General features: G+C 55.5%; 1 protein-coding gene across 1 annotated transcript in view; it reads right to left on the bottom strand.

The window, feature by feature from the left end:
* The window catches only part of RSPH3 (radial spoke head 3), a 14,252-nt gene extending 4,096 nt beyond the window's left edge, over nt 1-10,156 (bottom strand). Inside the window, exons 1-4 of the mRNA XM_060205120.1 lie at nt 9,946-10,156; nt 3,658-3,745; nt 2,445-2,614; nt 2,341-2,385 (exon numbers count right to left, since the gene is read on the bottom strand). Coding sequence (XP_060061103.1) covers nt 2,341-2,385; nt 2,445-2,614; nt 3,658-3,745; nt 9,946-10,025 — 383 coding nt within the window. The 5' untranslated portion in view covers nt 10,026-10,156. The remainder of the gene's footprint in view (nt 1-2,340; nt 2,386-2,444; nt 2,615-3,657; nt 3,746-9,945) is intronic.
* Between the last annotated feature and the right edge of the window lie 11,701 nt (nt 10,157-21,857).

Below are 21,857 nucleotides of genomic sequence, written 5' to 3'. Positions count from 1 at the left end.
CCTGGGAGCCTCAGGCATGAAAGGCTTTTGCAGAACCATCACGTTGTCTCCCAGCCCATTCACACAACCTTTCTTTTCTTTCTTTTTAAAAAAACTTCTTTATTGGGGGATTAACAGTTTACAGTCGACAGTAAAGTACAGTAGTTTTCACATGTGTAACATCTGCCGGTTTTCCACGTAACAACTCAACCCCCAGTAGGTCCTCCTCTGCCATCCTGCTCCAGGACCTGCGTCTCCCCACCCCAGAGTCCTTTACTTTTGTGCAGCTCACCGACTCCAGCCCAAGTTCTGCTTAGGGCTTTCCTTTCTTCACGCAACCTTTCTGCCTCCTGGAAAGCCATGGAATCGTAGGGCTAGGACATTTATCAGGTGTCAGGAAACTCTGAGTCGGAAAATGGAACCGAAGGAGATTAAGCGCCATAGGTGTCTAACAGGTGCAGCGTGTAACAGGGACAGGAAGTTCTGACAGCTCTGCAGAGCTGGGCCCAAGAGCTCAGCTGTCACATCTGCAGGTCTAAAGCTCCTGGGGAGTTAAAAATTGGCTGCTCCCAGCCCCCTAGTTTCCTTGATGTCACCCCTGGTCTACAGACTTGTCAGCCAACATGTGATGACACCCCCGCCCCCCCCACAATGGGACTGGGGCAGCGACAGGCCTGCAGCAGCACGCTGAGCACAAGACTGATTGCGGGACTGTCATCTGGGGGAGTGACTGTAACTGGCCAGCCTGCGGGGTCTAGCTAAGGACAAATGAGATGCGCCGGCACAGGCGATGCCCAAGGGGGCGGCTGGAGGGAGTAGGGCGGTAGCACAGCAGGTTAAGTGCACATGGTGCAAAGCACAAGGACTGGCAGGAGGATCCCAGTTCGAGTCCCCGGCTCCCCACCTGCAGGGGGTTTGCTTCACAGGCAGTAAAGCAGGTCTGCAGGTGTCTGTCTTTCTCTCTCTGTCTTCCCTTCCTCTCTCCATTTCTCTCTGTCCTATCCAACAATAACAGCATCAATAAGAACAATAACTACAACAATAATAAAAAACAAAAAGCAAAACAAAAAAAACCTAACAACAATTGGCGTATTGCACCAAAGTAAAAGACTCTGGGGTGGGTGGGGAGGGAGAGTACAGGTCCAAAAAAGATGACAGAGGACCTAGTGGGGGTTGTACTATTATGTGGAAAACTGAGAAATGTTATGCATGTACAAACTATTGTATTTACTGTCAACTGTAAAACATTAATCCCCCAATAAAGAAATTTTAAAAAAGGGCAACAAAAGGGAAAATAAATAAAAAAACAAAGGTGGGAGGGCTGGAGGGCCCCTTCCTGTGCTGATGGCACGAGGAAGCCCTGACACTGGGCTCCTGCAGTCAGTCAACCTCAAGGCAGGAGGAAGATCCAGTGCAGAAGGGCTCTTTAAAAATTTGTCTTATTCTTTTTTAAAAAATATTTATTTATTTTCCCCTTTGTTGCCCTCGCTGCTTTGTTGTTGTTATTGATGTCATCGTTGGACAGGACAGAGAGTAACGGAGAGAGGAGGGGAAGACAGAGAGGGGGAGAGACACCTGCAGACTTGCTTCTCTGCCTGTGAAGTGACCCCCCTGCAGGTGGAGAGCCGGGGGCTCGAACCGGGATCCTTACACCGATCCTCCTTACACAGGTCCTAGTGCTTTGCGCCACGCGCGCTTAACCCGCTGTGCTACTACCCGACTCCCAAATTGTGTCTCATTCTAATGAGAGAGATACAGAGAGAAAGATACACACAGAGAGACTGTGCAGCTCCGGCTTATGGTGCAGCTGGGGTACTTCGGACCTGGCACCTGACGGCATCAGGCACAGGAGTCTTTCTGCAGAACCACTGCTGCCCACTGCCTCGCCCAAGGACTCTCTCTGTTGCTCTTACTGCCCAGAAAGAGCTCTGGGGAATCCACTCAGCAGCTTGGCAGAGTTCGAGACGGCTTGTGAGGGGGGCCAGGTGGTGGCACACGGAGGTGAGTGCACGTCACCATGTTCAAGGACCCAGGTTCGAGCCTCTGCTTCCCCCACCTGCAAGGGGGAATGCTTCAAAGTCAGTGATGCAGGTCTGCAGGTATTTATTTTCTCTCTCTATCTCCTCCTCCCTACTCAATTCCTCTGTTCTATCAAATTAGAAAAAAAAAAAAAAAAGGAAAATATGGCCGCCAAGTATGGTGGGATCACAGCGCTGGCACCCAGTCCCAGTGATGACCCTGGTGGCAATTAAAAATGTGATTTGTGAATAGCCCCAAGTAGTTACAATGACTTCTCACTCTCCCTAAGAAAGAGCTGACTTGATCAGAAATTTTTTTTTTTCCCTCCAAGTCATCTCTCACTTCCAGCCATTCTGGGTGAGGTCACGCTCCTCCAGTCTCTGGTTGCTATAGGGACCGCAGGGCTCAGGATACCTGGAGACTGTCACGTGACAGAGGCTCATGGAAGATGGCTCCCGGGGCTGGGCCACGCACCTGTCTGCACACTCAAGTGCTTCCTGCCTTCTACAGCCTCGGGTGACTGTGGGCGGAACTGGTCCAGGGCCCTTCTCTTGGCCGCGGCCTTTTTGTGGCTCTGCTGAAGCCGCTGGAACTCTAGGGCATCCGACTGCACAGGCTGTGAGTGACAGAAAAGGGCTTCGGTGGGGGCCGGGGTGGGGGTGCACCTGGCTGGGTGCATGATACGGTGTGAAGGACCCAGGTTTAAGCCCCCAGCCCTGCAGGCGTCTCTGTCCCCTTTCACTCATGATTTCTTTATCTTTGAGACAGACAACCAGAAATCGAGAGGGAGGGGGATACAGAGAAGGAGAGAGAGAGGGAGGCAGACAGAAAGAGACCTGCAGCCCTGCTTCACCACTCGTGAAGCTTTCCCCCTGCAGGTGGGGATCAGGGGCTTGAACCTGAGTCCTTGTACATAGCAACATGTGCGCTCAATTAGGTGCACCATCACCCGGCCCCTTCCCTCTTAATTTCTACCCTGACCCAATAAATAATAATAATAGTAAAGGCTTCATTCAGAGGGACACTTAAGACTGGGTTCTCAGAGCCTGGAGGCCTGCCAGGCCCAGCACAGCCCCTGCAGAGTCTGAAGGCCTCGTGATGCTTCCAAAGGCTCAGAGGACGGGTGTCATGGAGCCTGCTCTGATGCTGCCAGCTAGCCCATCGCGGCAGCGTCTGACAGGGACCGAGGTGGGCTTGTGCCACCCCAGAACGCCTGCACAACAGAAGAGAAGCAGACAGAGTCCCCCTAGCTGCTGAGTTCCCCTACTGGGAAGAGGCGGAGCTGGGGGCCGGGCCTTTTCTCCTCAGCACGTGTAAGCCTGTGACCCTCACAAAGCCGAGTCACTTGCAAAACTGAGTCTCATGTGGCAGCTGAGAGACAGAAAAGCAACGGAGGCATCTTTCCAAGCCAGCTTCCCACGAGGACGGACGGGAGACCGTGCTGTAAACAGAGTCCCTTTGCGGGCGGGCGGGCAGCGCACCCCGTTGAGTGCACCCTGCAAGGGGACCTGGGTTCAAGCCCCTGGCCCCCACCTGTTGTCAGAGGGGGAAGCGGCCTGGCCGGCACAGGTGTGAGTGCACAGCGGAAGGACTGCAGCCAAGCAGCCAGCACCTGGCCCTGAGTGCAGCGGCCGGCCCGCAGGCGGGGGAGACACTCACCGGCGGCCCCATCTGCAGGGCGTACGTGTTGCCTCGGATCACCCTCCTGTCATACATGATGTTCCCATGGTGCATAGGCTCATCGGGGCTGCAAGGCAAGTGCCGGACCGCTGCTGCTCACGGCCAAGTCAACTGAGTTTAAAGTGCTTAGTGATTGGCTAGACACAGAAATGGAGAGGGGCAAGGAGAGGGGAGAGGGGAGAGGGGAGAGGGAGATGGCGCCTGCAGCCCTGCTTCACCGCTCGTCAAGCTTCCCCCCTGCAGGTGGGGGCTGGGGGCTCGAGCCCAGGTCCTTGTGTCTGGACTGACGGCAATGTCTGTGCAGATTTCCTGGGTTTGGTTTTTTTAAAGCAAGAGGCATTTTCTCCTTTTGTTCATTTCCCTTTTTCGTTCCTTCCTGTCCTCACCACTGTGGACTGGAAGGCTTTTTTTTTCTTTTTTCCAGACAGTAAAATAGCAAGTAACTAAAGCCTATCCGTGGGCTTCAGAGATAGCTCACTGCTAGAGCACATTCCTAGGTCTGAAGTCTCAGAGGTCCCAGGCTCAATCCTGGACAAACAAACCCCAGAGCGGAGCACTGCTCTGATTCATGATCTCTCTCTCTCTCTGTCTCATAAGCAAATACATGTTTAAAAGTATCCATCCATGCCTGTTATATATTTAAGAAAAACCATGAATGACTGAGTAAAGTGCTTGGTTGGCCCATAGCCAGCCAACAACAGAAGACGGCTGGCTCAGATTCTGTTAAATAAGTTAGTCCCACAATCCTGTGATCTATTTACACCTGGGGGGACCCTTGTCCCTCTTTCCTCCTGCACAGCCAGGGCTGGGGTAGGTCTGCATTCCAATGGAGTATCTAGAAGGGAAAGCTGAAGAGGGTCTAGCAGGGCACAGGGGGCCAGGATGCCCTGGGAGCAGGTGGACACGGGGGGGGGGGCGGCAGGTGGACACTACCTGGTGGAGACCCCAGGACCAGGTGTAGACCCCAGAAGCAGGTGTAAATCCCCCAGGGGCAGGTGTAGACCCCCAGGGGTAAGGTGGAGACCCCCAGAGGCAGGTGGAGACCCCAGGGGCAGGTGGAGACCCCCAGAGGCAGGTGGAGACCCCAGGGGCAGGTGGAGACCCCAGGGGCAGGTGGAGACCCCAGGGGCAGGTAGAGATCCCAGGGGCAGGTAGACACCCCAGGGGCAGGTGGAGACCCCAGGGGCAGGTGTAAATCCCCCAGGGGCAGGCGGAGACCCCAGGGGCAGATGGACACCCCAGGGGCAGGTGGAGACCCCCAGAACCAGGAGCAGGTGTAAATCCCCCAGGGGCAGGTGGAGACCCCAGGGGCAGGTGGACACCCCAGGGGCAGGTGGAGACCCCAGGGGCAGGTGGACACCCCAGGGGCAGGTGGAGACCCCCCAGGGGCAGGTGGAGACACCCCAGGGGCAGGTGGAGACCCCCAGGGGCAGATGGAGACCCCGGGTGCATGTGGAGACCCCAGGGGCAGGTGGAGACCCCAGGGGCAGGTGGAGACCCCCAGGGGCAGGTGGAGAGCCCAGGGGCAGGTGGAGACCCCAGGGGCAGGTGGAGACCCCAGGGGCAGGTGGAGACCCCAGGGGCAGGTGGAGACCCCAGGGGCAGGTAGACACCCCAGGGGCAGGTGGAGACCCCAGGGGCAGGTGGAGACCCCAGGGGCAGGTGGAGACCCCAGGGGCAGGTGGAGACCCCAGGGGCAGGTAGACACCCCAGGGGCAGGTGGAGACCCCAGGGGCAGGTGGACACCCCAGGGGCAGGTGGAGACCCCCCAGGGGCAGGTGGAGACACCCCAGGGGCAGGTGGAGACCCCAGGGGCAGGTGGAGACCCCAGGGGCAGGTGGAGACCCCGGGTGGATGTGGAGACCCCAGGGGCAGACGGAGACCCCAGAGGCAGGTGGAGACTCCAGGGGCAGGTGGAGACCCCCAGGGGCAGGTGGAGACCCCAGGGGCAGACGGAGACCCCCAGGGGCAGGTGGAGACCCCAGGGGCAGGTGGAGACCCCAGGGGCAGGTGGAGACCCCAGGGGCAGGTGGAGACCCCAGGGGCAGACGGAGACCCCCAGGGGCAGGTGGAGACCCCAGGGGCAGGTGGAGACCCCCAGGGGCAGGTGGAGACCCCAGGGGCAGGTGGAGACCCCCCAGGGGCAGGTGGAGACCCCCCAGGGGCAGGTGGAGACACCCCAGGGGCAGGTGGAGACCCCAGGGGCAGGTGGAGACCCCAGGGGCAGGTGGAGACCCCGGGTGGATGTGGAGACCCCAGGGGCAGACGGAGACCCCAGAGGCAGGTGGAGACCCCCAGGGGCAGGTGGAGACCCCAGGGGCAGACGGAGACCCCCAGGGGCAGGTGGAGACCCCAGGGGCAGGTGGAGACCCCAGGGGCAGGTGGAGACCCCAGGGGCAGGTGGAGACCCCAGGGGCAGGTAGACACCCCAGGGGCAGGTGGAGACCCCAGGGGCAGGTGGAGACCCCAGGGGCAGGTGGAGACCCCAGGGGCAGGTGGAGACCCCAGGGGCAGGTGGAGACCCCAGGGGCAGGTGGAGACCCCAGGGGCAGGTAGACACCCCAGGGGCAGGTGGAGACCCCAGGGGCAGGTGTAAATCCCCCAGGGGCAGGCGGAGACCCCAGGGGCAGATGGACACCCCAGGGGCAGGTGGAGACCCCCCAGAACCAGGAGCAGGTGTAAATCTCCCAGGGGCAGGTGGAGACACCCCAGGGGCAGGTGGAGACCCCCAGGGGCAGGTGGAGACCCCGGGTGCATGTGGAGACCCCAGGGGCAGGTGGAGACCCCAGGGGCAGGTGGAGACCCCAGGGGCAGATGGACACCCCAGGGGCAGGTGGAGACCCCCCAGAACCAGGAGCAGGTGTAAATCTCCCAGGGGCAGGTGGAGACACCCCAGGGGCAGGTGGAGACCCCCAGGGGCAGGTGGAGACCCCGGGTGCATGTGGAGACCCCAGGGGCAGGTGGAGACCCCAGGGGCAGGTGGAGACCCCAGGGGCAGGTAGACACCCCAGGGGCAGGTAGACACCCCAGGGGCAGGTGGAGACCCCAGGGGCAGGTGTAAATCCCCCAGGGGCAGGCGGAGACCCCAGGGGCAGATGGACACCCCAGGGGCAGGTGGAGACCCCCCAGAACCAGGAGCAGGTGTAAATCCCCCAGGGGCAGGTGGAGACCCCAGGGGCAGGTGGACACCCCAGGGGCAGGTGGAGACCCCAGGGGCAGGTGGACACCCCAGGGGCAGGTGGAGACCCCCCAGGGGCAGGTGGAGACACCCCAGGGGCAGGTGGAGACCCCCAGGGGCAGGTGGAGACCCCGGGTGCATGTGGAGACCCCAGGGGCAGGTGGAGACCCCAGGGGCAGGTGGAGACCCCAGGGGCAGGTGTAAATCCCCCAGGGGCAGGCGGAGACCCCAGGGGCAGATGGACACCCCAGGGGCAGGTGGAGACCCCCAGAACCAAGAGCAGGTGTAAATCCCCCAGGGGCAGGTGGAGACCCCAGGGGCAGGTGGACACCCCAGGGGCAGGTGGACACCCCAGGGGCAGGTGGAGACCCCAGGGGCAGGTGGAGACCCCAGGGGCAGGTGGACACCCCAGGGGCAGGTGGAGACCCCCCAGGGGCAGGTGGAGACACCCCAGGGGCAGGTGGAGACCCCCAGGGGCAGGCGGAGACCCCAGGGGCAGGTGGAGACCCCCAGGGGCAGGTGGAGACACCCCAGGGGCAGGTGGAGACCCCAGGGGCAGGTGGAGACCCCAGGGGCAGGTGGAGACCCCAGGGGCAGGTGGAGACCCCAGGGGCAGGTAGACACCCCAGGGGCAGGTGGAGACCCCAGGGGCAGGTGGACACCCCAGGGGCAGGTGGAGACCCCCCAGGGGCAGGTGGAGACACCCCAGGGGCAGGTGGAGACCCCAGGGGCAGGTGGAGACCCCTGGGGCAGGTGGAGACCCCGGGTGGATGTGGAGACCCCAGGGGCAGACGGAGACCCCAGAGGCAGGTGGAGACCCCCAGGGGCAGGTGGAGACCCCAGGGGCAGACGGAGACCCCCAGGGGCAGGTGGAGACCCCAGGGGCAGGTGGAGACCCCAGGGGCAGGTGGAGACCCCAGGGGCAGGTGGAGACCCCAGGGGCAGGTGGAGACACCCCAGGGGCAGGTGGAGACCCCAGGGGCAGGTGGAGACCCCAGGGGCAGGTGGAGACCCCGGGTGGATGTGGAGACCCCAGGGGCAGACGGAGACCCCAGAGGCAGGTGGAGACCCCCAGGGGCAGGTGGAGACCCCAGGGGCAGACGGAGACCCCCAGGGGCAGGTGGAGACCCCAGGGGCAGGTGGAGACCCCAGGGGCAGGTGGAGACCCCAGGGGCAGGTGGAGACCCCCAGGGGCAGGTGGAGACCCCAGGGGCAGGTGGAGACCCCCCAGGGGCAGGTGGAGACCCCCCAGGGGCAGGTGGAGACACCCCAGGGGCAGGTGGAGACCCCAGGGGCAGGTGGAGACCCCAGGGGCAGGTGGAGACCCCGGGTGGATGTGGAGACCCCAGGGGCAGACGGAGACCCCAGAGGCAGGTGGAGACCCCCAGGGGCAGGTGGAGACCCCAGGGGCAGACGGAGACCCCCAGGGGCAGGTGGAGACCCCAGGGGCAGGTGGAGACCCCAGGGGCAGGTGGAGACCCCAGGGGCAGGTGGAGACCCCAGGGGCAGGTAGACACCCCAGGGGCAGGTGGAGACCCCAGGGGCAGGTGGAGACCCCAGGGGCAGGTGGAGACCCCAGGGGCAGGTGGAGACCCCCCAGAACCAGGAGCAGGTGTAAATCTCCCAGGGGCAGGTGGAGACACCCCAGGGGCAGGTGGAGACCCCCAGGGGCAGGTGGAGACCCCGGGTGCATGTGGAGACCCCAGGGGCAGGTGGAGACCCCAGGGGCAGGTGGAGACCCCAGGGGCAGATGGACACCCCAGGGGCAGGTGGAGACCCCCCAGAACCAGGAGCAGGTGTAAATCTCCCAGGGGCAGGTGGAGACCCCAGGGGCAGGTGGAGACCCCAGGGGCAGGTGGAGACCCCAGGGGCAGGTAGACACCCCAGGGGCAGGTAGACACCCCAGGGGCAGGTGGAGACCCCAGGGGCAGGTGTAAATCCCCCAGGGGCAGGCGGAGACCCCAGGGGCAGATGGACACCCCAGGGGCAGGTGGAGATCCCCCAGAACCAGGAGCAGGTGTAAATCCCCCAGGGGCAGGTGGAGACCCCAGGGGCAGGTGGACACCCCAGGGGCAGGTGGAGACCCCAGGGGCAGGTGGACACCCCAGGGGCAGGTGGAGACCCCCCAGGGGCAGGTGGAGACACCCCAGGGGCAGGTGGAGACCCCCAGGGGCAGGTGGAGACCCCGGGTGCATGTGGAGACCCCAGGGGCAGGTGGAGACCCCAGGGGCAGGTGGAGACCCCAGGGGCAGGTGTAAATCCCCCAGGGGCAGGCGGAGACCCCAGGGGCAGATGGACACCCCAGGGGCAGGTGGAGACCCCCAGAACCAAGAGCAGGTGTAAATCCCCCAGGGGCAGGTGGAGACCCCAGGGGCAGGTGGACACCCCAGGGGCAGGTGGACACCCCAGGGGCAGGTGGAGACCCCAGGGGCAGGTGGAGACCCCAGGGGCAGGTGGACACCCCAGGGGCAGGTGGAGACCCCCCAGGGGCAGGTGGAGACACCCCAGGGGCAGGTGGAGACCCCCAGGGGCAGGCGGAGACCCCAGGGGCAGGTGGAGACCCCCAGGGGCAGGCGGAGACCCCAGGGGCAGGTGGAGACCCCCAGGGGCAGGTGGAGACCCCAGGGGCAGGTGGAGACCCCCCAGGGGCAGGTGGAGACCCCCAGGGGCAGGTGGAGACACCCCAGGGGCAGGTGGAGACCCCAGGGGCAGGTGGAGACACCCCAGGGGCAGGTGGAGACCCCCAGGGGCAGGTGGAGACCCCAGGGGCAGGTGGAGACCCCGGGTGGATGTGGAGACCCCAGGGGCAGACGGAGACCCCAGGGGCAGGTGGAGACCCCCAGGGGCAGGTGGAGACCCCAGGGGCAGACGGAGACCCCCAGGGGCAGGTGGAGACCCCAGGGGCAGGTGGAGACCCCGGGTGCAGGTGGAGACCCCAGGGGCAGGTGGAGACCCAGGGGCAGGTGGAGACCCCGGGTGGATGTGGAGACCCCAGGGGCAGACGGAGACCCCAGGGGCAGGTGGAGACCCCAGGGGCAGGTGGAGACCCCGGGTGCAGGTGGAGCCCAGCCGGCAGGGTGCTCACTCACGGCTGCAGCAGGTCGTGCCGGTAGCGGCGGCGCTGGCAGGGCAGGGCCCGGGGCCGGCTGGTGTAGTTGTAGGTGCTCATGGCTGCAGCTGGGCAGCGGGTGGGCGCGGAGGGCTCGGCCGGGGCAGCCCAGCGGGCCGCGGGGGACGCCTGGCTCAGGGGCCGGGTTCGCTGCGACGGCGCGGGAGGCCAGGCGGGGCGAGCAGCGCCCGGAGCAGGGACGCCGCGACGCCAGAGGAGGAAACCGAGAGGGAGGAACTGGGGCGCTGAGGCGGCCTGGGCTGCAGGCGGGAGCGATGCTCCACTCGCTCGCGGGCGCTCAGATCCCGGACGCGGCGTGGCCCGGTTGCCTAGCAACCTCCAGTTCCTCCAGGGGGCGGGGCCTCCTGGAAGGTCCAGGGAGAGCGTCACTTCCGGTGCCGTAAACCGCTCCGCCCGCCCGTCTGTTCACCAAGGTCAGTTCCGGCAGGAGAATCACTTCCGGTGGTTGAGAGCGCTCTCCGCAGGTGCGCGTGCGCAACGGGAACTCTCGCGAGGTGAGACGTGGGGAGACATCGCAACATGGTGGCCTCCGGGGACTCCGCCCCGCCTCCAGGGGCTTTCTGCCGCCGCGTCCGAAGTGCGGGGCGGTTGTCCCCGCCCCACGTGCTCGGCGGCCACCTCGGCTATTGATTCACACGCTGTGCCGTCGGCCTGCGGTGTCCGGGCTCCCGGCTCTGTTCGGCCCGGGCTGGGCGTGTCTCCGCGGCGCCCTCCGGCCGCCGCCATGGCGGGCCCACCCGCCTCTCCGCTCGCCCCTCGGGACGCTGCTGGGCGCACGGAGCGACAGGGCCGCCCCGCCGATGCCTGCTCTCGGGCGTGGGGAATGGCGGCGGGGGGGGGGGGGCGGCACCGCTTTGCGGGATTCGTTGTCGGGCTCCATGGCCTCCACCCACCGTCGGGCCCCAGGCGTGACCCGGTTCCCAGGCCGAGAAGACAGAATGTCGGGCTGCGCGGCAGACGCTGGGGCCGAGCCCAAGGCCGCGGACGAAGGTCACTCTGGCTGTTTGTGCGGGGAGGGAGGGGAGGACGAGGAGGACCGAACTGTCTCCTCCGTTCCTGAGAGGCTGCGGTTCTTCATACGGCGGAATCCCACTCTGCTAGTAAATGGTGAAGATATGTATTTATTCCCTTTTGTTGCCCTTGTTTTTTTATTCTTATTGTTATTGTTGTCGTTGTTTGGTAGGACAGAGAGAAAAAGGGAGAGGGGGAGAAAGACACCTGCAGACCTGCGTCACCGCCTGTGAAGCGCCTCCCCTGCAGGTGGGGATCCCGGGGGCTCGAACCGGGGTCCTGACGCCGGTCCCTGCGCTTCCCGCCACGTGCGCCTAACCCGCTGCTACCGCGGGAATCCCAGAACTCACCTTTTTACCTCGTCTTGGATGGAGCTTGAAGGAATCCTGTGAATTGAGATCAGCCAGAAGGAGAAGGAAGCGTATGAGATGATCTCACTCACAGAAGTTGAGAAGTCAGAACAGAAGGGGAAACACAGAGCAGAACTCGGACTGGAGTTGGTGTCTGGCAGCAAAGTAAAGGAATGGGGGGGGGGTGGTAACCTGGCCTGGGGTGAGAGTGTTTTACAGAACACAGAAATTTTACACATGTGCCAACAACGGTGTTGTAAACCATCAGACCCCTGATTAAAAACAAACAAACAAACAAACAAAATAAAACAAAACACTGTACATGGAAAAAAGATGAAACAGTACTGGTGGAAATAGTATCAAGCCATGATTCATTCTGTGTGCTGTTTTCAAACATTCTAGGTAGTTAAATCTCTTTAACAAGAAGCCCCCACTGATTGGATATAACTGGGGCTTCCAAAATTGGTTCAAGGGTGCTCCCCTCAATTCTTAATTCTTTCTGGGTATCCTCAGCCCCCCAACCCCCACCCTCCACCCCCAGATGTGTTAGGGAGGACAGGGATGAAAAACCCTGGTTTATAATGGCAGTGGATGAGAATTTCTTCTTACTTCTAACCGGTCCCCACAGCAGCAGGGAGGGGGCTGTCTGAGAAAGCACAGTTGAGGAGGAGGAGGAGGAGGAGGACACTACTACAACGAAGGGCAGGAGTTTGCAGAGCCCTGAGGGCCTTAGCTTGAGAACAGGTGAGAGACAGCTCAGGGATGGCCGCACTCATTTGTGGACTCTAGGGAACTGGAACAGACGAGCTTGCAAAACAAAAACAACACAGAGGAAAGAAACAAAGAAGAAAATATATACTTTATTTTTTTAAATATTTTCCCTTTTGTTGCCCTTGTTTTTCATTGTTGTAGTTATTGTTGTTATTGATGTCATCGTTGTTGGATAGGAGACAGAGAGAAATGGAGAGAGGAGGGGAAGACAGAGTGGGGGAGAGAAAGACAGACACCTGCAGACCTGCTTCACCGCCTGTGAAGCGACTCCTCTGCAGGTGGGGAGCCGGGGGCTGGAACCAGGATCCTTATGCCGGTCCTTGCACTTTGCGCCACATATGCTTAACTTGCTGTGCTATCACCCAACTACCCAGAAAACATTTTTTACAGCTTATAATTTACCCCTGAGCTTCAGAAGAAATGTCAGTTGATGACTACTTAAAACTGAGTTGATTGCTATATCTGTTAATATTTACTTAACCTAAAGGAGTGTCAGAGACAGACACACCAAGGGAAGTAGTCCAGCTGGTAACACACAGGACTTGCACACCAAAGGTTTCTGGCTCTGTTCCCAGTGGTTCCAGCCCCCGTCTCCCCACCTGCAGAGGAGTCGCTTCACAGGCGGTGAAGCAGGTCTGCAGGTGTCTGTCTTTCTCTCCCCCTCTCTGTCTTCCCCTCCTCTCTCCATTTCTCTCTGTGTGCTAGAATGGTGTTCTGGTCTCTCTCAACTTTCATATGAGAGAAATAAAATCCCACACACGAACGTAATAGTGTAGTATACTGATCATTTTTTATCTCAAAAAGCTTCATGTTTTTTCCTGTATCTTTTTTTTTAGAGAGAGGAGGGCCAGCACTGGAGCTTGCTCCAATACAGTGGGAGTGGGGCTGAGTTGCGGCACTCTAATTGAGTGAGACTAGTAGACTCCTGTAATTCGTCTCTCTCCTCCCACCAGAGACCCCTGAGTACCCCTGGCTGCCCATGATGGAGGTCTGCACAACATTTAAGACAATGTTGCTTGCTTGTAAGCTTTTCTATGCCTTAAAGAAAGATCTCAGAATCAGATAACTTATTTGTCATTTCCTCCTGATCTGACAAGTCAGCAACTCAGTCCGGCAAGGCACAGAGCTTCAAATCACTGAGACGACACAGACCCACGCTTTTTCTAGGTGGTAATGACTCCGTGACTCGCACCCTAGAATCAGGTTTTTCTCTTGCTCCCAGGTCTGTGGGTCAGGAATTGGAAGGCTGGGGCAGTGGGGAGGACTGGCCTTCACCCCTTGAGAGCTGAGGCCTTAGCTAGCAAGACTCAGGCTGGGGACATTTTCATAGCTGGGGGCTGGGGACATCTGGAATTTCTTTCACTTCCCTGTCTGGTGCCTGGACTGGAGCTCTGAGCTTCCGGATCATTGAGAGAGCAGTTACTAACTTGCTCAGACAAAGGGGGGTGGGACTAAAGCTCCTAATTTCAGTGGGGGCGTCCAAGAACTCGTGATTACATTTTACAGAACCACTTACTAGTGCTGGAAACTTAGAGCAGTGGCCAGGGTACAGGACTAGCTTACCCCAAACCCTAAAGGCCCCAGGTTCAATCCCTGGCATATGCCACAGCTGAGCTCTGGTCTCTTATAATAAAATAATAAAGATGAAGCCCTTGCCGTGCAGATAGTCGGCATGTAGTTAATGAGGCGATGACAATGTGTATACACATTTCTCAGTAAGTAAAAGACGTGTCCAAAAAGGCTAAGGTTCCAGCCCCTGGTCCCCACTTGCAGGGGGAAGCATGAGTGGTGAAGCAGGGCTGCAGGTGTCTCCCTGTCTCTCTCCCTTTCTGACTATCACTCCCCTCTCAATTTCTCTGTCTCTATCCAACAATAAGTAAATAAAAATATTTTAAATAATACAATTTTAAATCTAAGGCGGCAGGGAGATAGTGTAATGGTTCTTCAGAAAGCCTGAGGCTCCAGAGTTCCAGGCTCAGTCCCCAGCATCACCTTAAACCAGAGCTGATCACGGCTCTCTAGCCTCTCTCTGTATCTGTCTCTCTTCATTAAAATATGACAAATATGCTTTTGAAAAAGAATACTTTAAAAATCTAAACTCAGTAATTAAAAAGTTACCTGATAAATTGATGATAATCTTTAAAAACATTTTATTTTTTTATTTAATTGCCACTAGGATTATTACTGGGGTTCAGTGCTGGCACTATAAATCCACTGCTCTCAGTGACCGTTTTTTCCCCCCTTCTACTTTTATTAGACAGGACACAGAGAAATTGAGAGAGGATGGGGGGTATAGAGAGGGAGAGAGAAAGATAGACACCTGTAGACATGCTTCTCCACTAAAGGAGTGTCCCTGTTGCAGGTGGGGAACAGGGACTCAAACCCATGGCTTTGTGCATGGTAATATGTGTGCTTAATTGGGTTTGCACCACCCAACCCCTATTATTTTATTTTTACTTGATAGGAAGAAATTGATAGGGAAGAAGAGAGGGAGAGAGAGAGAAACAGCAAACACCTTCTTCTTCTAGCATTTGCCCTTCTTCCGTAGCCAGTCAACAGCATCAGGTTGAGCCTGATGTAAAGTTTCGAGACCTCCTTTGAATCTGGAGAGGTGGCAGTCGTTGACTGTGTGGGTCATAGTCTGTCTGTAGCCGCAGGGGCAGTTCGGGTCGTCTCTGGCTCCCCAGCGATGGAACATAGCGGCGCACCGGCCATGGCCTGTTCGATAGCGATTGAGGAGGGCCCAATCATAACGTGCTAGGTCAAAGCCGGGTGGACGCTTGCAGGGGTCTGTGATGAGGTGTTTGTTCTTTACCTCAGCTGACTGCCAACTCTGTTTCCAAGAGTCTGGAACAGAGAAGTTCAGTGTAGGCGTAGGGGACCAGATTGGGTGATGAGACGTCAAGCGTTGGACAGGGTGGGTGAAGATATCCGCGTATATTGGCAGGTCCGGTCGAGCGTAGACGTGGGAAATGAGCTTAGATGATGCCGCATCCCGACGAATATCTGGCGGGGCGATGTTGCTAAGAACTGGCAGCCATGGTACCGGGGTGGAACGGATGGTTCCAGAAATTATCCTCATGGAGGAATATAATTTGGAATCGACCAACTGGACATGGGGGCTACGGAACCATCCTGGGGCACAGTATTCTGCAGTGGAATAGCATAATGCCAGAGAGGATGATCTTAGTGTGGAAGCGCTCGCGCCCCATGAGGAGCTGGCCAGTCTTGCAATGATGTTATTCCTCGCGCCCACCTTTGCTGCAGATTTTATGAGATGTTCGTGAAATGACAGAGTGCGATCGAGAGTAACGCCAAGATAGACTGGCTGGGCTTCATGCCGGATTCTCGTATCACCAAGCTGCACATTAAGCTCACGGGAGGCCGAGGCATGGTGTAGATGGAAAACAGATGATACCGTTTTTGCAGTGCTAGGGATTAGTCGCCATTTTTTACAGTAATCAGATATCAGAGACATGTCTTTCGTGAGTGTTTCCTCGAGGATGTCGAACTTGGATGCCTGAGTTGCACAGCAGATGTCATCGGCATAGATGAACTTCCTTGAAGAAGTTTCTGGGAGGTCATTGATGTAAATATTAAATAGCGTAGGAGCCAGAACAGAGCCCTGGGGGAGGCCACTTGAGACAAGTCTCCATCTGCTAGACTTGTCACCCAGATGCACCCGGAATCTTCTGTTTTGGAGAAGAAACGATATAGTGTTGGCCACCCATGGAGGCAGGCATCTTGAGATCTTGACTAGGAGACCACGGTGCCAGACCGTGTCATAGGCTGCTGTGAGATCAACAAAGACAGCACCCGTCTTTAAATTCTTCTGGAGTCCATTTTCAATGTAAGTTGAGAGGGCCAGGGCTTGTTCGCAGGTAGATCTTCCTGGGCGGAAACCAGCTTGGGCAGGTGATAGGAATTTCTCTGTAAGATGAGAAATACACCTGCAACCCTGCTTCACCACTTATGAAGCTTCCCTCCTGCAGGTGGGGGCTTGAGCCTGGGTCTTTGCTCATGGCAGCTGCTACCACTGTCTAGCCCCCAAACATTATTACCATATAAAATATTTCATGTAGTTATTTTTTAATGAGAGAGATACAGACAGAAGGGGAGAGATAGAGACCAGAGTACTATTCACCTCTGGCTTATGGTGGTGCTGATGACTGAAAGAGAAGAGAGAGAGAGAGAACAGGGTATCAGGCATGAGAGTCTTTGGCATAACCATTATGTCATTTCCCCAGCCCAGCATTATTTTTTTAGATGAATTAACTTTGTTGTCACTGAGGCCCTCACCATTCTGGGATAACTTTTGCAGATTAGAGGAGAGAGATACAGAGACACCGAAAGAGACAGCACATACTGAAGATGTTGTGCTGGGGGCTGGATTTGAACCTGGGTCATGCATATGCAAAGCAGCCACACTATCCTGGTGAAGTATTTTACTGGCCCAAGATATATTTATTTTTATGAGAGGCAGAGAGATATTGAGAGATAGAGAGTGAGCAATTGAGAGAGAGGCAGAGATTGTGTGTGTGTGTGTGTGTGTGTGTGAGAGAGAGAGAGAGAGAGAGAGAGAGATTGAAAGGGAGGGAGCTAGACAGATACCAGAGTATTGCTCAGCTCTGGCATAGGCCTTGCTGAAGATGAACCCTGTGAGCCCAGAAGATAGATAGATAGACAGACAGACAGATTGAGAGAGGCAGTGATTGTGAGAGAGAGGTTGAGAAAGAGTGAGTGAGTGAGAGAGAGGCAGAGATTGTGTGAGAGTTTGAGAGAGAGAAAGATTGAGAGAGTGAATGATTCAGAGAGATTGTTTGAGAGAGGTTGAGTGAGTGGTTCAGAGAGAGGCAGAGAGAGATTGTGTGAGAGAGAGGATGAGAGTGAGTAATTCAGAGAGAGGGGGAGAGGGAGAGGAACAGACCTGCTCAGTCTGGCACAGGCCTTGCTGAAGATGAGCCCTGGGAGCTCTGGCCAACCAGTCCTCCTGAAGCTGCACTTGTGGGGTTCACACCTCTTCTTCCAAAGCACCTGTGAGCTCAGGTCAGGCCCCTCAAAACCAGGGCCTGACCTGAAGGCCAGCCCGCATCCCCTCACCCCTGGCTCCACGGCAAGGTTGTCCATTGAGTCTGAGGCTGAAATGGGTCCCCGCTTCTCTGCTTTTTCCACTTCCTGCAGAAGAGCTCAGACTCAGATCAGAGACCCCACCATCACTTCCTTTCAATCAAAGGGGTTTCAGGGCCTCTTTCTAGTAAGAGTTTGAGGTGCTAGTCAGAGACAGAGAGAGGACAACTCTGTTTCCCAGGAAGTCTTTATAAAAAACAGTAAAAAGTCCAGCTTACAGGCAGCAAATGGAAACTTTCTGTGAGAAGTGATACAAACAAATTAAAAAAAAAAAGCCTCTTTCTGTTTTTAAAAATCAGTTCTTTCTTTTTTTTTTTTTTTTCAAAAGCCCTGAGACCCAAATACACTTTTCAGATGAGTTTGACAGGTTGTGTGGCAAGGCCTGGATTTATGATTTCTGTCATTTCTCGGTATAGCCATCCTCCACCCTCCCTCTGCAGCCTCTGACCCTCCTGTCTGTCTTCCTGGTTGAAAAAAACTGGGGACAGATGGACATGGCTAATAACATGCGTGTTTCAGATTCAAAGCCAGGTGTGCCAGGCTTTGCCTTTCTCCAGATCCAAGATAAGCTTGACCCGTCTTAATAGAGCTCCTCTCTTGTCCCCTAGCTATTTCAGGTCTATGAAATGTGACAGACTGATTCCAAAAAGAACTTAAAACCAGCGTTGGGCAAACATGAGCCTGGTTGAGCACACATGCCACCATGCACAAGGATCCAGGTTCAAGCCTCCAGCTCCCACTTGCAGGGGAGAAGCTTCACAAGAGGTGCTCCTCTCCCCAGTCTCTCCCTTTCTCAATAGATAAAAAGGAACGTGAAGCCAGTACCTGGCCCGGTAGAGCCACCCCTGCTCTTGGCACTGAGGTAGCTGAAGAAGACATGACTTCAGCATCTGGTAGCTTGAGGGCAAACACCCTCTCCATCTCTAATCAGCGATGTGAGTCAGCACAAGTTTATCTGTTTTCTCACTTCCACAAATGTGGTGATTCCTACTCAAAGCGGGAAGCCATCACAAGAAGTAGTTAATTCAGAACAAACTCCCTGCACTGGGAGAGCACCAACCTAAAGTCCCTGCCTCAGCTCCTGTCCCAGGAGTTTGTAGCCTAGAATCCAGTGGAAAGAGGGATCAAAGGCACAAGCCCTCCTGTGGGCCTCTCCAGGACCGTGCCCTCACTGTAGAGCAGCAATGGCGGGGACGGCTCACTCTGCAGGGTCAGCCTACTCTGCCGCTCGAGGGAGACGGGTCTTGAAATGAGTGCAGCCTAGAATGTTCCCAGCTGTGACCTTGGACTGCGAGCTCAGACTGACAGGGACTCAGGTCACACAGGCTCTTCTGCTAAATAGGAATAGACATGGGCCCTGGGTCAAGTCATTGGGGTTTACAGTTACTGGTATTTATATACTTTCCTTGTATTTGAGAGCTACTTTCTGCCATGATCTGGCTTTCTAGCCCTATTCTCAACTCTGACACCATCTTCCCAGACAATATTTTTAGTCTGCCTGCATGTTAGCTCTCAGGTTCACGCAACAATTACTAAAGTCCTGGGCCCATTGGAACACACAAAGGTGGCACTGCCTTAAAGGAAAACAGACTCACTCCCAGAGCACTTGCCCACTAACTGGCGTGCTCTTTGCGGCACTCAGAAGCATGTCCGACACTTAACACGCACCAGGAAGTGTTTCACTGGGACTCTGTGTGTTTGTGTGTATGAGTCGAGGAGGAGGTGGGGGAGGAGTAGAAAGAGAAAGGAAATTGATTTTTCCCTTCACAGGAGGTATCGCTGCTTAGGGGAAGGAAATGTGTAAGAATATACAGCCTGAAGTTGGTAGATGAAAAGAATGGAGAAGGGTCCATCAAAACAGAGTAAATTCTTTTAATTTTATTTATTTATTATTGGATAGAGACAGAGAGATATTGAGAGAGAAGGGGGAGACAGGGAGAGAGAGACACCTGCAGCCCTGCTTTACCACTTGTGAAGCTTCCTCCCTGCAGGTGGGGGGACCTGGGGCTTGAACCTGGGTCCTTGTGCACTGTCACATGTGCACTGAACCAGATGTACCACTGCCTGGCTTCTATTCTTTAGACTTATTACTTTTAAAAGGTATTTGTCATGGGCACAAGATAGAAAATGTTACAGGTGGCCAATGAACTTATGTGCAACATTCCTTGTTAGTGGAGAATGCCGGTTACAACCGCCTGTCTCAGAAACAGAGAGAACAGAAGCACACACGGCACTGTCACCGGTCTGCTCCACTTTTTGACAACGGTGCTTTTTCCTTAATGAGCGCTCAGATGGCCTAAACTTCACCAAACTGTACATTTTGAATAGGTGCACCTAAGTGTACACATTATACCTGCAGGGGATAAAAGGTAATGAAACATAAGTCAGTGAAATAAGAAAATCATCTCATTTCATTTGTTTGTTTACTTTTATGTTTTTTTCTTACTGATTTAAGAATGATTAACACGATTGCAAAGGGTATAATTTTAACGGGTGCGATTCCACACAGTTCCCACCACCAGAGTTTCGTGTCCCAGCCCCTCCATTGGAAGCTTCCCTGTTCTTTATCCCTCTGGGAGAATGGACCCAAATTCTTTATGGGGAGCAGAAGGTGGGAGTTCTGGCTTCTGTCATTGCTTCTCTGCTGGACATGGGTGTTGGCAGGTGGATCCATACCCCCAGCCTGTCTCTGTCTCTCCCTGGGGAGGGGAGGTTCCAGGACACATTGGTGAGAGCGTCTGCTCAGGGAGGGAAGTCAAGATGGAATCATAGTAGCGTCTGCTACTTGGTGGCTGAGGCTGGAGTGCTGTGGATGTCTCAGCTGTAGTTGGTGAGCTTTGTTAAGATCAATAGTTGTAGATACTTGTTTCCTGGGAGAGTTCAGACTTTCCACCCTTACTTCATGGCCACACCTTTCAGAACCTTCTAGAACCATTTATTATCCTAAGGAAGGACCAATAATATAAAGGGGCTTAGGAACTTGCCAAAGATGGTCCATGAAGTTCTCAGCCCAGACCATTTCTCTCTCAGTTAGATGTTGATTCTAGACAGGGGAGGCCTGAATGAGGGAGATGAGGAAGTCAGAAAGGGAATAAGTGCCTTGGGAATTGGCCTGTTGTAATCAAAACTCTTAGTTTCATCCTATCCTGTGACATCAAGACACTTCCCCACAGGACTTAAGACATGCCTTGCTTTTAGCTGTGAAATGTCCACTCTTTAAAAATAGCTTTCTTTCTCTTCCCTAATTGTACAAGAATCCATTTGAATTAGTAAAGTGGGAAGTTCACATGACTTAGCCCTAATCCCACTTGGGGAAGTGGACAAAGGCCTTTGGGTCCCTGTCATCTCCTGAGATCCTAACTAGATGTTGTCTGCTAACTTCTTGAGTTATGCAGGTAGATGGAATAAAAACCTGTAAAAAAAAAAAAAAAAAAAAACTAAGGAGACTCAGAAGAGACAGAGGAAGTGTTTGTGTTGGTGCTTTTTTAAAAGAGTGTGGAAAATTACCATAATTTCTTTTCAGCTTGCTACTGTCTGTGTTGTTATTTGCTATATATCTTACAGGTGCTTTCTCTACATTTCTCTTGGGCTGAAGATACTGGGTCATTGAAATTTGATTTTTTTTTTTTTTTTTGAATCATGAGAACACTTCATCATTCTGAAATTTCAGATGTGCAAAATGTTGTTAGGTGATATTTGTTAATAGTATTAAAATTATATTAGAGGACAGGATAGCATTATGGTTCTGCAAAGAGACTCTCATGCCTGAGGCTCCGAAGTCCCAGGTTAAATCTCCTGCACCACCATCAGCCAGAGCTGAGAGGGCTCTGGCCCCAGGGATAGATAGATTCATGTGTCTGGATTTTCATGCCTGTGGCCCCAAGGTTCTGTGTTTAATCCTAGCCGACACCATAAACCCGAGATGAATGTGGATTGGGTCTTTGTGCAAGGACCTTGGTTCAAGATTCTGGCCACCAAATGTGAGCACTTATGTGTGTGTTTGGGGGGGAGGGAGCTTCAAGAGTGGTGCAGTGGAATTGTGTTTTTCCTTCTCTTTCTTTCATTCTCCATAAAAAAAAAAAGTCTGCTGGAAGCAGTGAAGTTGTACAGACCCTGAATCCTAGCAGTTAACTTTAGTGGCAAATAAAAATCCAAAAGTGAGAAGTTATTCAAGGGAAAACTTTTTTTTTTTTTAATCTAAACAAATCTTTTTTTTTAAATTTTTTTTTACTGTTGTTATTTGATGTCGTCGTTGTTGGATAGGACAGAGAGAAGTGAAAGGAGGATGGGGAGTCAGAAACGGGGAGAGAAAGAGAGACACCTGCAGACCTGCTTCACCGCCTGTGAAGTGACTCCCCTGCAGGTGGGGAGCCGGGGGCTCAAACCGGGAAACTTACACCGGCCCTTGTGCTTTACGCCATGTGCGCTTAACCGCTGCACTACCGCCCAACTCCCTAAACAAATCTTTTTATCTTAGCTATTTTTAGAGACAGAGAAAGTGAAAGAGACCCTGGCACTGAAACTTCAGCACAGTAGGCACTGGGCTTGAGTCTGGGTTGTGCACGTAGCAATGCAGGACACTATCCAAGTGAGCTATTCGCCAGCTTAAGGG

Source organism: Erinaceus europaeus, chromosome 13 (genome assembly GCF_950295315.1).
Source record: "Erinaceus europaeus chromosome 13, mEriEur2.1, whole genome shotgun sequence".
Classification (NCBI taxonomy): Eukaryota; Metazoa; Chordata; class Mammalia; order Eulipotyphla; family Erinaceidae; genus Erinaceus; species Erinaceus europaeus.
Note: the sequence above shows the minus strand (reverse complement) of the source record. Positions and strands in the feature narration are given on the sequence as shown.